This window comes from Fistularia commersonii, chromosome 19 (assembly GCF_037954325.1).
Source record: "Fistularia commersonii isolate RoL2024-O1a breed Wild chromosome 19, RoL_Fcom_v1.0, whole genome shotgun sequence".
Taxonomy (NCBI): domain Eukaryota; kingdom Metazoa; phylum Chordata; class Actinopteri; order Syngnathiformes; family Fistulariidae; genus Fistularia; species Fistularia commersonii.
In genome coordinates this window covers 14377448-14394250 of record NC_141302.1, presented here as the reverse complement: position 1 = coordinate 14394250, position 16803 = coordinate 14377448, and the positions used below count along the sequence as shown (strand labels likewise).

Sequence of the window (16803 nt, the reverse complement as noted above, 5' to 3'; positions counted from 1 at the left end):
AAACATAAAAAGTGAATAGAGAACTCATTCAGAAGGGTCTGAAGATCCGCACCTCGGATTTCCTCCGCGTGGGGAAGAAGAAGAGGACCATAAAACCGGGGGGGTGCGTCCAATGCAGGGGATGTGAGGAACGAATAATTACAAGGTCAGCTGTAAATGTGGAGTGCAGTTAAAACCCTGCCGTTCCATGGCGGTCAATCATTTAAACCAGGCAGAGGGCTCCAGCCGGATAACGCTGGATGAATAAATAAAAATGTACTAATAAAGAAAATTAAATAAATCGAATGATCTCCGGTGACTCCGGCCGGGGTTTCGTCCACGTCGAGCCCGCAGGACGGGGGTTTTGAACGCAGGTGGCGCCGACGGGAGTTATTGATGAGGAGGTGACGGATCCAATCTAGCATCCGCGATGATAACGACTAGAGGACAGCGGTAAGTCAGATGGTGCCAATATATCAAGGCGGGCATGTGTGTGAGGAGGACGAAGAGGAAGCTTCATGTTGGACGTTCTAAGTGAAGCTAAGTGAGATCATCTCCGTGCTAATGGCTGCCCAGAGAAGCTCGGGTAAGTCTGCAGCGGCAGAAGCAGAAGCAGAAACCTTGCCTCCCTTCCCCTTCACGATGCATCCATCGATCCGCCATGACTCTGCAGGAGCCAGATGAAAACCTCTCTTGCTATGATTTATGGGATGTCATCTCCAGGGGTATCGGCCATCCCTCCCTACCTTTGGCAAGACAACAACCTGCTGCGGGTCTAACTAGTTCTCCGGGGTTCTAAGACCCGTCATCATACCTGGATGACGGTTAAAGAAATTTATGGGTATATTTCGGGCGGCGCAGCAGTTCGCGCTTCCACCTCACAGCAAGAAGGTTCCTGGTCCAAACCCTGCAGGAGCCTTTCTCTGAGGTGTCTCCGTGTTCTACTGGGGTTCCAAGGCCCAAAAACGTGCATTAATTTGAAACTTGTGACTAAGACAATGAATGTTTGTATGCCTATATGACGTGTAAATGACCGAGTGAATGGTTGCTATCTATGCTTTGTGTGAATGAGAGGATGTATGAATGGCCGTGAATTCGGAGTGTGTTGTCCTGCCAACCGGTCCAGGGTGATCGGCGACCCTAAGTGCAGGATAGATGTACATCGTGAGTGAATGAATGAATTTATCCCAATGATCTTGCTTTATTTTAGTTGAGGTGCAAAAAGAAAGCCAGGTGTGCAACGACTGCGAGACAAGAAAATCCAAAAGAGGCTTCAACACACACAAACACACACACACTCGAGTTCAAAGAGAAACACAAGAGGCCCGGAAGCCCAAAAATACATTTTGTGTGTGTGTGTGTGTGTGTGTGTGTGTGTGTGTGTGAGCCAGCCTGTGCAGACAACGCTATTGATTAAAGCAAAAGTGATGGTGCCTGTCAGACACCTTGAGACGTACGGCTGAGGAGCGTGTTGCAATGGCTGCGCGTGTAAACGCCGTGTAACCACGGCGTAGGATGCCCACCTCCGCCTGAGTGTTGCTGACACCTGTTGGCGCTGCTCAACACTTGCGACGAGAGACACACAATGACGCGGTGGAAATTAATGAAAAGTCCTAAGCATTAATTATGGAGCCTTGAGTGCCCGGCGAAAGTTGTTTTATTCATCCCTGAATACACACATCCGTGATGGCGCAGCATTGAGACGTTGGAGGTATTTTACTTGTTTCCTTCCCCGCTCCCCGGCGACGGTTGCAATGCTAATCTGTGGCGTTGATGAATGAAGGTCAAAGCCTGGATAGCAGCTACGGGCGATCCTCGGGGGGGATTATTTTACACCTGTGTGATGTTTCCAGTCGGTGAGCAGTAAGTGTGAGAGCTAGAGTGTGTGTATATCTCTCTTACGGCACTCGAATTTCTACAAAGCCGTATATCTGGGGAAACAAAAAGAAAAAAAACAATCTGTGTGACAGTGTGAAATGACTCAAGACCTAATCTATAGTGTTCTATACGTGCCTGAGGAGCTATAAAGTGGCAGTGACGGGGTGATGGGGGGGATGAGGCTGCAGCAGGGAGGAGGTCTGGGCGGGGGAGTCCAGACGGAGGCTGAAAGCGACACTCCGCTGGGTTAGGCTGAGGCGACGGCACGAGCAGAAAGCAGTTTCTCAGGAAGAAGAAAGATAGGGATGCGCGGATGGAGTCACACATACTGATACCGTATATCAGTAAGATGATGTGTTATTCTTTTCTCTCTGCAGTTATAGACACATGCATGAATCCATGTATAGATGTATTAAAGCATCTATATGTGCATGTACAGCATATGTATGTATGCTTGCATGCATTAAATATGCATGGAAAATGTATGTATGTATGAATACATGAATGTATATTTCCATCTATATATACATGTACAAAATTTTTATGTATGCATGTATATATGCATGCATGCATGTGTATCTATATGTGCATGCACAATGTATGTACGTATCTATGTATGAATATGCGACTGTATACAAGCATCTGTATATGCATGTATAACATATGAATGCATGCGTGTATATTTTATCAATAATTGCATGTACAACAAATGCATGTATACATGTGTGTATCTGTATGTGCATGCACAATCTATGTACCGACTACAAGCTGCTACTTTTTTTTTGCTCGCTTTGAACACTGTGGCTTAAACAATGATGCGGCTAATTTATGGATTTTTGGGGGCTGACGAGCTTCATGTCGCCAAAACATTTAGCCTCGTCACATCAGACCAATGAAATTACCATGAAATTCTGAGGGCATTCGATTCCAACACTGAAGAAGAAAACTTCAACGTTTTAGTGTGCAGGAGGATGAAGAAGATAGTGATCAGCTGGTGTAGGATAAAGTGGGGATAGAAAATGGATGGACTTTTCCTTGTGTTATTTATAACTAATCTTCCAGCATGTATTTGTGGATGTTCCTGGTATGTATTTGATGAAAAGTAAAAAAAAAAAAAAAAAAGCTTCTGTATAAATGTTACGATATGGACATCTGCGGCTTATAGACAATCGTGGCTTACCGGTATATACATACATCTGTATGTGTATGTACAACATCTGTATGCATGTATGTTTGCATGCATCCACGTAAAGTTGAAAATGTTTGTATTTGTACGTGAATGTATATTTGTAACTATATAGACGTGCACAACAAAAATGTAAAGAAACAGATCCAAGCAGGTTGGAATGGGTTGAGAAAAGTGTCAGAGGTACTATGTGATAGAAGACTAACAGTCAGAATGAAAGTTAATGTGTATAAGACAGTGGTGAGACCAGCGATGTTGTATGGCCTTGAAACTGTTACGACAACGAAAAGACAGGAGGCAGATACTGAGGTTCTCCTTGGGAGTGATGAAGATGAATAGGATAGGATCAGGAATGATTCTATCAGAAGAAAAGCACATGTTAGATGTTTGGAGAGAAGGTCAGAGAAGCCAGACTGAGATGGTTGGGTCATGTACAGAGGAGGGATAGAGAATATATTGGTAGACGGATGCTGGAATTGGAGCTGCCATGCAGGCTGTCTCGAGGAAGACCAAAGAGAAGATTTATGGACGTAGTGAGAGAGGATATAAAGGTAGTCGGTGTGAGAGAGGAGGATACAGAGAATAGGGTTGGATGGAAGAGGTTGATTTGCTGTGGCGACCCCTGAAGGGAAAAGCCGGAAGTAAAAAAAGAAGATATACATGCGCAACAAATGGATGCATATGTGTATATATATGTGCATGCACAATGTATGTACGTATCTATGTATGATTACATGAATGTAGGAATGTATGTAAATGTGCATGCATCTTTATGTGCATGCAAAATGTATGAATGTATGTATTTATGAATACATGAATTTGTACATATTTATATTGTATATTATATTGTATGTTCTATACATGTATGTACAACATGTGGATGTATGCATGCATGTATCTATATATGCATATACAACATATGTATGCATGTAAGTATACATGTGTATGAATATAGTTGATATGTACATACAGTTAGGACAAGAAATATTTGGACAGTGACACAATCTTCATGATTTGGGCTCTGCATGCCATCGTGGATTTGAAATGAAACAACTACAACGGAATTGAAGTGCAGACTTTAAGGTTTGATTCAAGAGGTTGAACAAAAATATATAATTAATCATGCAGGAATTGTAGCTATTTTTATAAAATGCTCCTCATTTCAGGGGCTCAAAAGTAATCGCACAAATAAACATTACCCAAAGTAAAATGTTACTTTTCAATATTTTGTAGAAAATCCTTTGCAAGCAATGACTGCCTGAAGTCTCGATCCGAAGGACATCACTAAACACTGTGTTTCCTCCTTTGTGATGCTTTGCAAGGCCTCAGTTGTTGCTTGTTTGTCGTTCTTTCTGCCTTAAGTTTTGAGCAAGTGAAATGCATGCTCCACCGGGTTGAGATCTGGTAAATGACTCGGCCATTGCAGAATACTCCACTTCTTCTTCTTTAAAAAAACTCCTGGGTTGCTTTTGCAGTATATTTTGGATTATTGTCCATCCGTACTGTGAAGCGCCGTCCAATCAAATTTGGCTGAATCTGAACAGAAAGTATATCCCTATTTACTTCACAATTCATCCGGCTGCTTCTGTCTTTTGTCATATCATTAATAAGCATAAGTGAGCCAGTGCCATCGGAAGCCATGCATGCCCATCCCATCACACCGCCTCCTCCATGTTTTACAGGAGATGTGGTGTGCTTTGGATCATGAGCTGTTCAAATTCTTCTCCAAACTTTCTTCTTCCAATCATTTTGGTACAGGTTGATCTTCGTCTCATCTGTCCAAAGAATGCTGTTCCAGAATTAGGCTGGCTTCTTCAGGTGCTTTTTGGCAAAGTCCATTCTGTCCGTTCTAGTTTTGAGGCCGATTAATGGTTTGCGCCTTGTGGTGAATCTCATGATGTCTTCTCTTTATGGTAGACTTAGATACTGATACATCTGCTTCCTGGAGAGTGTTCTTCACTTGAGTGGGAAGGCCTTTTTCTTCACCATGGAAAGGATTCTGCAATCATCCACCACTGTTGTCATGGACAACCAGGACTTTTTGAGTTCCCAAGCTCACCAGTGTGCTCTTTTCTCAGAATGTACCGAACTTGTTTATTTGGCCACTCCTAACATTTCTCCTATCTCTCTGATGGAATTCTTCTTTTTTTCAGCCTCAGGATGGTCTGTTTCACCTCCATTGAAAGATCATTTGACCGCATGTTGCTGAGTCAATTGGCCTATTACTTTTGGTCCCTTGAAAAAGAGGTGGCTACGTATTAAACAACTGTAATTCCTAAACCCTTGTTCCAATTTGGATGTGAATACTCTCAAATTACAGCTAAGAGTCTGCGCTTTAAGTCCACATTGATTATATAACTGTATCCTGAATGACTATTTTCGTAAACAGCTAAAATAACAAAACTCGTGTTACTGTCCAATTATTTCTGGGCTGTATGCATGCATGTACGTATGTGTCTATATATGCATGTACAGCTTATGTATGTCCATGTGTATGTATTTATAAGTGAATATTTGTATGGATGAATGCATGCATTTTTGTACACCCATATGCATGCATTTATATATGTACAGTATCTATATATACATGCGCAATGTATTCATTTATGTATGTACAGGTTTGTATATATGTCTATCCATCCATCAACCTATCAAAGGGAACGTATGGTGGAAAAGACTTTCTAAACGTTGAAGACACTGGCACGCATGATTCTTATCCCTTCGGTTCCATTTTTGAGCAGCGTGTATTGGAGATATACAGAAAAAGACAAAAGTGAAATACGTGTTGCATTACCCAAGGCAAAGAGAGGGAGATATTGAGAGAGAGAGGGGAAGAAGCGGTGGAAGTATCTACTCTCCACATCGAACCTGCAGAAAATAGAAACCTTTCTTTCACTCTTAACAGTGGCCAGGCGGCCAAGAGGTACCACAGCTGAGAGAAGAGGGTATGGATGGTATACAGAAGAAAGAGGAGTCAAATGTCACCTATTCTTCTTTTTTCTCACTCAGCACCTTGAAAACCCCTCCTTGTTCTCCAGCTTTACATCGCTTTAAAAGGTGCGAACCGGCGCGGGGTAATAGAAACGTTCTCTGACCCTTGAATGGGATATCACACCTCTTCTTTTTATAGCAGCGCCCCCGATCACAGCTCAATCTTAAGAAGTCGGCGCTAGCTACGATATTAAGCTGGGGCCCGCGCCAAACGTTTGAGCGCCACATCCGGACCATTCTCTGTAACGGATTGTCCCAAACGGCACTCAGAGTCTAGCGTCAATCCGTCTCGTCTGGGGAAAAAAAAAATGATGTGTCTGAAGAGGCGGCACTAAAATTGAAGGGATTCCGTTGACGCTAAAGAAATTAGCTGCCCCGGTCGAACTACAATGCCGCTAAAAAGAAAAAGTGTCCGAGTCAAACAAGAGCAAGATGGCTGAATATGTTCTATTGTCAGCGTCTGGGTTTTTCCTTTATCTTCTGTGCGGTAGCGCAGGCTAAGCTAGCACTGAAAAGAAAAGAACACCTCCGTTTATGTGGAGCACACAATAACTACACGGTTTTAAAAATCCCGCATAGGAACGCGCTGAGGTGGACCTTCAAGAGCACAGATTCATCTGGAAAAGAGAAACCTGAAAAGAATGTGAAAATAAATAGAAATAAATGAAAATAAAATCAAATTGGTATTAGAGGAGAAGCTAAGGGGGAAGAGGTTTTCAGCAAATAGTCAGTTTCCTAATTCACCATTCCATTCCCCAGTAAGACTCCCACCCTTCCAGCTGCTCTATCTTCAACAACGTCCACTTACCATCCTCCGTGGGGACGTAGATGTTGAGATAGAGGCAGTCCTCGCTCTGGTTCTGGATGAAGCCAGCGGCCACGTCCAGGTTGTCGGTGAACCACACCGGCAGCATGATCTCCGGCAGCACACCGTGGACGTTCTGCGGGCAGACGGGCGCGAACTGGGTGGCGTTGCGGATCTCCTGCCAGGAGCCCGGGGCTTCGGGCGGCTGGAAGCGGCGGTCGCCGATGGGCGCGGTGGCGTAGGGGACGCCGAGGTACTGCTCCACGGGGCCCAGGATCTCGTTGTTCAGGTCCTTCTTCACGCCCCTGAGCTTGCCGTAGTTGGTGGTCACGATGGGGTGCTTGGACGGGTCCAACTTCTGGGCCGAAGCCAGGCCGAAGAGCAGGGCGAGACCCAGCAGGCAGCAGTCCGTCATGGCGGAGCTTCGCCTCCGTCCGCTCTGCTCACTCGGGCCGGCAGGAGGCGGGAACATGGCCGGATTCATGCTGAAACACTCTTCTATGTGGCGTCTCCGGGAAAAGAAGGTGTACCGATCGAACCCGAAAGCAGTCTTTTTTGATAATATCTGAAAAAAGGACAAGGGCTGTCGAGCGCGCTGGTCGGGGGCGGGGTCAGTGCTGGATCTCCATCCCGGCCGCGACTCTGTTGCGTTCCATCGCCGCTGCTCGGCTCCTATCCGGACGATTCGGAAGTCTGCAGCTGCAGGATGAGGCAAAGGCGGAGAGAAGAGATGTCAGGGTGAATGAATTTCATATTTATATATAGAAAAAGCAAAGGAGGATAGAGAGACGGTGAGGGGGGTGAGGCGATAAGAGATCGCAGCTTATCTGCAGCTGAAAAACGCTCCGTTAAATTCTCCGATTCACCTGCTGCCAAGAAAACACATTTCCCGGAATGAAAGTGGCGACAATGAGATGCTAAATCTACACGAACACACGCCGGCTCGCTCGCCGCATCTCGGTGACGGAGTGAGCGCGGTTCAAATCCACGTTCGACGAGAACCCCCTTCCCCCCGCCGCCCGCGTGCTCTTTCTGCATCGCGGCCCCCGATTGGATAACACACGGACCGTTCGTGTCCTTGCGCACCGCTTTTAACCTCACGAGCTAACATGGCGCTGCTGCCGTCACATGACTGCTCGCTACCTCATCATATCATACCTTGATATCATCACGCTGAATGAGAGCGTGAAGCGTTGGAGGTCACTCAGTGTCATGGGAATTAACGAGTGAATGGTTGTATCTCTTTATGAATGAGTGAATGATTGTTTGAATGTTTCTTGATGATGTATGAGTGAGAGGGTGAATAGTTCTCTATTTGTCATGTGATTGAGTGAATGGTTGTATGTATATTTGGCATGTGAATGAGAGGGTGAATGGCTCTGTTTTTATTAAATGAATGAATGAATGATCAGTGGTGTGTCTATATGGGTGAATGAGAGGGTGAATGTTCTTGTCTCTACATGTCATGTAAATGAGTGAATAGCTGCATGTCTACATGAATGTGAATTAAAAGGTAAATGGTTGTGTCTTTTTATAATGTGAATGAGTGAATGAATGGTTGTATGTCTCTTTATGATTGATGAATGAGAGGGTGAATGATTCTGTCTCTATATGTCATGTGAATGAGAGAGTATATTGTTGTATCTCTTTATACGGTGAATGCGTGATTGTTTGCTTCTAAATGTTGCGCAAATGAGAGGGTGAATCCCGATGACAGTGCGGGATAAGCGACTGCACACATCTCGTAAGGCCCAGATATTACCCCTGAATAATGTCTGCAGAATTTTGAGAAAGGCCTGAGGAAGACACAGAGGGCAAACCTTTCACCGCCATTTAAGGTCAAAGGTCAGCACGTGTGCCTTTAAGCGGCTTAATAGCTGCGTCCGTGGCTACATGTGGAGCGACGTGACCCCGCCGGGTTGCGCGGCTACACGCTAAGCCTAGAATGACCCGTACATGAATGAGCGCCCGCCCGCAGACTGTCCAGTCATTCATGTCATCGACGACGCAAATCCTCGTGTAACAGACCGGGCTCGGAAACGCACGATGGCCTGGGGGAGAGATTATGGCATCATGGTGTTGGTGCACGCCGTTATGTAACGGAAACACCAGGGAAGGGAAGGTGGAGAATGCAAGACACTTAAAAGAAAAAATAAATAAATTATATATAGATATGTATTTGTGTATATCAATATGTGTATATACATGTGTTACATATATATTATATATACATTTATATGTATGTTCATAAACATTTAAATATCTGTATTTGTGTGTATACATAAATACATAAGAAATATATATTCATATATATGTATATATGTGAATATATATATTTATATATAAAAATATTTATATACATATATATTTGTATATATGGTATATAGTCATATAGATATACATATACATATTTGTATCTGTATGTGTATGTGTGTGTGTGTATACATATATATATATATACACATAAGTGAATTAAGAGAGCGAATGTTTTCATGTCTCTATATGATACGGTTGAATGGTTGTCTATCTCTAAAAGTCAAGTGAGTGAAAGAGTGAAAACTTGTAAGTCTGTAAACGCCGAAAAGAGAACAGCAGGCCAACTCCCTGATTCACCAAAAGGCTGAGGATCCGACAAACAAGGACAACGGATTCACGTGAATATTTCAGCCCTACACCTCCAACAGCCTCCTCATGCTCCTTCAGAAATCTTTAAATTCTTCTCGGTGGAGCACATTCACCCCAAACTGCTCGCTGCCATTCCGCCCACGTGCCCACGTGCGCGCCTCTCGGCCTGCATCCCCTGGCTTTGAAAGTGGGCAGCGCGACGCGAGTTCTGGTTGAATCCCAGAGGGTGCTGAAGCGAGGACTCGCCCTCCGCCCACGTGCCTGAGTGTGCACGGATACGCCAGAAAACCAGCATGAAAGCATTATCCTCCAAAATACATAAAAAAGACAGGGATTTGGAGGAACCAGGAGAAGATCCAAGAGGAGGAGGAGGAACGAGCACCAGCGTTTGTGACAAGGAGGTCAGAGGAGATCCCTCAGGAGCCTCCGGCCTTTCCGAGGCTGGACTCCCGGCGCCGTCAGACCTCCACCTCCAACGGAGGCGGGCGGAGGAGGGAGCCAAGAACCGCCACGAGGAACCTGAGGCTCTGGCAGGCGCCGGGACGTGCCTCCAGAATCCGAGGATGCATCTGAGTGTTAAATTGCTCATTGGCTCAATTAGAAAGTCTAATTGGTCCAGCATCTCCGCGAGCGGCAGGAGAGCTTAAGTGATTGATGAAGCGGGTGGAGGTGCGGCAACAGAGCCATGGAGAAGCTTGGAGGGACGGCACACCATGAAGGGGACGTGAAGGAGCGGCTTCCGGGGAAGTTCATGTGTTCATGAAACGGCAGAAAACAGCAGATCTTCTACCAAGATCTCCACCATCCCTCCACTGTCCAATCTCTAAACCGTCTCAGTCTGACTTTATCTCGAGAACATCCTACATGTGCTTTCCTTCTGATGTCCTATCATTTCCGAAGAAAACCTCCACGTCCTCTGCTACACCTTGTGCTTCTTCTTGTGCACCTTCCCTTTCAACTTTTTCTCCACTGGTTCCAACCTTCTTGCATTTGCTTCTCCGCATCTTCTCCACCCTCTCTATTGCTCTGAACTGTTGATCTTCTGTACCTAAACTCCTCAACTTTCTTAATCTCCACTCCCTGTAGCTTCACCCTTCCACTCCATCTGAGGTCCCGTGCTTTCACCTCTCAAGATGTTCCACCACCTGCTGCCTGCTCTCAACATGGATCACAATGTCATCTGCAAATGTCATAATCCACGGTGATTCCTTTCTAACCTCAACCATCAGCCTCTCTGGATGAATCTTCATATATTTACAATAACAAGGGGGAGTTTCTACCAATTTCATGACTGTAGGTGCTGTTGCTCCAGGTCAGGAGAAGTAACCCGCCAAAAAAACGCAACAAAATGTTTCCTGTGACCAAACATTCTCCAATTTGGTCTTTGACTGTGGGGGAATCAAATTGGCAGCCCATCACTGTCTTACGTCTTGCTAACCTAGAAACTTGTGTCGGGGGGGTAATTGAGAGCAGTCGTGGTCAAATTAGTCCTTGAGGCTACCGGCCAGCCCTCAAACACCCAATCACGAGCCAGAAATGGCTTAAACTGCAAGTTTTTGGTGACTTCGTGTTTCCTGCTATTAAGCCACGAGCTGCAGATTGACAATAATGCCATTATTCACCAAAGTAATCGGACTGGAACCAGACGAACAGCCTTGAGCGACCAGTTGTTTGTTTTCCTTTTAAGCACTGAGCTGGTATTATTTTAAAATGGACAAGAAAAGGGGATTCGTTTGCAAGACTAAATCTGACCGATAATAGTCCTCGACACATCCCTTCTATGTGAAATAATTACATTATGACTAATAATATTAATAATCTCCACGATGTTCCTTGAACAAAATGAATAAGTAATTAAATAATTGTGTCTCTATGTGAAGTGTGAATTATTGAGTATCTAGAAGCATATTAAATAGAATGATTATAGACTTTGTTGTGAGATATGCCGCTGATTGCAGGTCTTACAAAGAGATGTTTTAAAGTGGTATCAGACGCAGTAAAATAAAAAAAAAAATAAAGGAGAATATCTTTCACTGTACTCTCAGACCCCTAGATGCACAGCTGTGCCGTTTCCACAGTGATTATTCAAGAATAGATTTTTCCGACAGTCCTACGACCGATGGGTCACCGAGCCTACGACAAATCGGAGTTCTCTGCGCCGAGGTCACGATGTGGAAGCGGGACCTGCTGTTTGAGCGGACAAAAACAAGAGGGACGGTTCGATTCCTGTCCGGGGGCGAGCCGTTATCTGTCGGATTCACGACAGCCATTGAGCCTTTCCTTCGGCGGATCTGCGCTTGTGCGGTTGCTCCAGTGAAGAAAGGGATTACATGAAAAAAAAAAAAATTAAAAATGCCTTGTGATTTTTGTGTCAGAAAACGAAGGGGGCCACTTTGTCGTCTTGAACCGCCGGAGGAGTGTTTGCCGCCTTCCCTCCAATTATCCCGCCGTTAATCTTGCGTGTGAACATCACGCCGCCGCGCGTTTTTCGCCTCGTCCCGATGTTTTTTCCTCAAGGTGCAAACGCGGATGGTTAAATGAATGGCGCACATCAAAGGGTGAATGGCGTTTTTTGAAGCATGTGATGGTTCGCTGATGCAAACGTGCAGACGAGGGACGGCTTTTATTTCTTCAACGCCGGAGAAACCAAAAGAAAGCAGATTTTTCAGGTCGTGATTTTTTTTTTGTTTTTTTTTTCTAAACAGCTGTGAGGTTCGGTCTCTCTCAAGCTAATCCCGTCAATTTCCGTGTCAAATCCTGTATCTCATCCTTACCTCTATTCCTTCATTCATTCATTAATCGGCACAGTACAACCAAGGCTTACGAATTTAATTCGTTTTTTTCGTGAACTGAAATGTTCGCGAACCGAATCTATTCTTCTCATTGAAATTAATGTAAATCCCATCGATCTGTTCTCTAGCCCCAACAACATACTGCACTCTTTGGAAACTCTTTATGGGTTTACATGTGGCAAAAATAATACAGAAAGGAGTTAAAAATTAGTTGATCATTATTACTCTTTCCTACTGTTCTTTCTCTTCTTGCCAGCGCTTGCACTTTATTTCACTAAATCAGCCAAAAGTATACCCTTCTCGCATATGAGACCCTCGCTAATGCTAACGCTTCTCCAGCACGCTGTCTTTCATTCATCCAAACTTACAATCACATTTCTATTTCTTCCAAAACTCGAAACCTTTGCTGCGTGAATAGTCGCCCCTTTAGCCGTCTTTAGCGCATCTTTGTTCTTCAGGATTGTACAGATTGTTGACTCAGTCGGGTCGTAGTTACACCAACACCGCTCACATTCAGCTATTATTTCGTTCTTCTGATTGACTGGAAATGACACCACTAGCACTTTTAACTATTTTGGAAGCCATGATGAGGGCCAACTAATTGAAAAAAAATCATTGTCAAAATCATCTTGGCGTGACAACTGGACTTGAATTTCCGAATACAAACGCCAAGGTTATGGGTGGGTCTGGGTTGGAAGAGTTGATCGGCAGAACTCGGTAGAAGGCGGTTGTTATGCTAATGGCGGTGTTGTTAGATGGGGACAAAGAAACAACTTTTGGGGATTACCTTGATTGGAAATGTGAAAAGGTAAAGCCTGACAAACCTGTTTGAAACGTCTTCAAATGAAAAAATTCAAGTCCAGTTGCCACGCCAAGAAGATTTCGACAAGAACTCACCATGACCGTGATGACTGAGAACCTTCTCAGAAATAATTGAAAGAAAAAAAAAGCACAAAAAGGTATTATAACAGAAGAACGATGAACAACAACTCAGAGAAGCACACACAACTGCAGCTACGCTACAAAGCTACAATGCCACGGCACAGAAAACACGTGCGTTTGTTAGTGTGTTCGTACACTGAGGCTTGTGTGCAGCTCAATTCAAAATTTGATTGAAAATGGTGTTCTTAACTTCTTCTTACAACCACTAGCACTTTTAAATATTTTGGAAGCCATAATGAAGGCTAACAAATTGAAAAAACAAGTCAGATTAGCACATATGACACACATGGCTATGTTACAATTACACAACACGGAAAGCCTATGAGTTTGTTAATACGCAGCTCAATTCGAGATTTGCTCAAAAACTTTGTTGAAAATTTGTTTGTGATCAAATGCCTTTGGAAGCTAGGGTTCTTCTTGGACTGCGGGAGGAACCCGGAGAACCCCGAGGAACCCCACATAGCAAACATGGAGACACAGAAAGGCTCTTAACCAATGCGCCGCCCTTTTTATTTATTCATTTATTTCCATGTGCTGACTGAGCGCCGTTTATGAATAACAGAGTAAATGTTGAAGCTTAATGCTCCCCGTACGGCGGCCCAGTCATTAGCCTAAAGCTAACATCTATAAACAGAAACATACGGCGGTGGGAATTAAAGGCCCAATTATATGGATTTCTGTGAGGAGCTCAAATATATTTTAATAGCAAATGTAACACGGGGATTGTTTTTAAAGAGTAGAATCAGGGTGCTCTGCTAACCAGACAAGGTATAACATCATTATAACAATAAAAATGAACAGACTGCCAGCAGAATTGAAACAAATCCTCCGATTTAAAACCAAAAGGAACAGAAAAACCTGCATGAACGCATCTAGACTAGTAATTTCACGAACCTCCTGTGTTTTTTCATGGGAGCCGGGAAAACAACCCACCAGATGGATCTACCCGGTTGCTTTCAACCCCGATAAAAAAAAAAAAAATCTGGGCTCCTTTTTTCCAACATAATGAGAATATGTCTGTTTTGTCTTTTTTTTCCACGTCAGTCAGAATCTTCGCCGAAGCTCGTTGCCCCTTTCCGAAAACTCGACACAGCGGCAAAAGGCGTGAGCTTTGCTCCCCTCTCCATCCGTAACCCGCTAGGGAACAGTTTCTCCAAGTCGAAAGATCCGGTGCCGCTCAGCCGCAATCTAAAACAAATTCCAGCCAATTTTACACCAATACACCGGCAAGGTCGCCCGCCGTGACCTCCGGTGTAATTGCTCCCCGTGTCGTGTCACCTGCCAGTCAGTAAAACCCGCCTCGGGCGAACGACGGATAATAACCAGGCGGTACCCTTAGCCAGGTGCCGGCTAATAGCTGGAATTCAGTGTGTGGCATCGTGGAGAGCAAAAGAGGACAAGTCGTCTCGGCAAATAAGCAGATGACTACACAGAGTGGGAATGTGCAGCACGCACGTACATGTGCGTGCAAACACACACACACACACATCAGACTCATTATCGTCTCGGGGCTTTCAAAGTTTGACGGCCTTTGAATCGGCGCGGCTCATTTGTTTTCATGTTTGCTAATTAAGACCGAGGACAAGAAAATTGCAGCGCCGGTGACTGTGCTTGCACTGCGTGGCGTCCCACATCCATATTCATCCGCTCACATACATTTATTCAAAAATGCCGGGGTTTTGCGGCGTCCACGCCGGCGGCAGCGGCATCAGTCTGAGAGCTCAGGAGAGTGCTTGAATAGAAAGGGGCTATTTTGTCCTTTGCGTGGCCATGTTAGTGCCAGAAGATGGAGCAAGGTGTGTGTGTGTGTGTGTGTGTGTGTGTGTGTGTGTGTGTGTGTGTGTGTGTGCATAAGGGCCAAGGTGTGAGTAAGTGCAGGTATTAATTCTGGTATTTTGCATGAATCCGCAGCTACATTTCCTCCCGGGAGATGGAGGGTCCATGACATTGGCGACCCCAAATTTTCCCAACATGTCTCTTTATAGTGTGAATGACACACACACATGCACGCATGCACTTGTCTTTATGTGACATGAATGAGAGGGCCGATTAAGAGGGTGAATGCTTGTTTGTCTGTATATGACGTATGAATGAGCGTAAATGATATGTCTCTATACAAAATTTGAATAAGGGGGTGAACTGTTTGAATTCTCTAAACTCTATATTTTGAGTGGATAAGAGGGTGAATGGTTATTTATGCCTTTATGATGAGTGAATGAGTGAGTGAATGACTGAATGTCTCAATATAAAATGTGATTGGGAGGGTGATCGGTTTTAATTCTTTATATTTTGGGCTATAAGAGGGTGAGTGGTTGTTTGTCTGTATATTGCATCTGAATGAATGATCAAATAGTTGTATGTCAATAAAAAATGTGAATTTGACGGTGAATGGATAATCACAGTTTGGATAGACTGAACCCCTCACAACCCTGACCACAGGATAATAAGCCTGGATAATGAGTGAATGAATTAATGACTGAATGTTTGTTATTCCATTGCATTTTCCTTTTCAAATGACTGGCCCAGGACTGGGCAAAACTCAGTGTGTTTTCCAGGAGTGAAACCAGGAACTAGAAATCAGATGCTAACTATTTCATAGACTGCTGAATTAAACACAACTGGAAAATAAATAAGTAAATGAAAAAAAGCCTGGAAGTCTTCTTCTGGAAATGTAACAGCACTGAGCTGAATTGCTATTAATACTACTTTGTTAGTCTTTCCTTCTCCATTTTCCTCCCAGTCTCCTAAGATCCAAGGAGCACCTTCTGATCAAGACATCCCTGAGATGTTCTTCTCCAGGCGGAAACATCTCACCCTTCCGGCTCCAGCTCCGTACTCTGGCTACCGGAATACGGCAACTTCTGATACGTCACCTTCACTCAGAGATTAAAACCGCAGCTTCTGATTGGGAGGTGCTGAATTGATGGAGCGGGCGTCCAATCAGGAAGTTGGGGGTTCAATCCTCCATTCAACCACATAGTAGAGTGTCCTTGTCCTCATTGCTCTTAGTGTGCTCCAGGTAACCTGATTGTCACGGTGGTGGCAGGAAGATCGCGTGTGTGTAGCGTGGGTCAGCGAAGCATGAAATTGGAAACAATGTGTGGGTGAGAGTTAAAAGTAAATATTTACAGGGGTTTAATTTGCATGGAGGGGAGGGGTAGACACACGCACAGACCAGAAACGTCATCCTCTGGCCTCCGTGACACCCTGCCGAATGGTTTCCCTTTATTTGGGGGATTCCTGAGCAGCTTCCTGCTAGCTACCTACTTAAAAGTCCAGGTGGTCAAAAAAAAAAAAAAAAAACCCTTTCCCTTTAGTACCAGGATGCGGCGGGAGGCAATGCTTCCACACACACCACCAAACATGATCGCTTCCATTCGCACCCTTCGTAAAACATCGATACGGCGAGCGAGCCCTGATGAATACATTAATGGTGTGCTGTTGAGGAAAATGCCGTCAGGACCTTTTAAAGTGAGCGCTGTTGCCGACGTGATAAATATTTGATGGGCTAAAGGCTCTTGCTGCTGCTAAGCTACTTCTTCTACTGGGTTGTACTCCCATCTGAAGGTGTGTTAGCGTTTAAAAAGCAAGAGCAGGGTCCCTGT

The 16803-nt window shown here is 44.4% G+C and overlaps 1 protein-coding gene across 2 annotated transcripts in view; it reads right to left on the bottom strand.

Annotated features, from left to right (window-relative positions):
• nlgn2a (neuroligin 2a) overlaps positions 1 to 16803 on the bottom strand; it is a 188007-nt gene that overhangs the window by 111803 nt on the left and 59401 nt on the right. For both annotated transcript variants that reach the window (XM_086166273.1, XM_086166272.1), the window contains exon 3: positions 6843 to 7538. In XM_086166273.1, the coding sequence (XP_086022399.1) occupies positions 6843 to 7323 (481 nt within the window). In that variant the 5' untranslated portion in view covers positions 7324 to 7538. The remainder of the gene's footprint in view (positions 1 to 6842; positions 7539 to 16803) is intronic.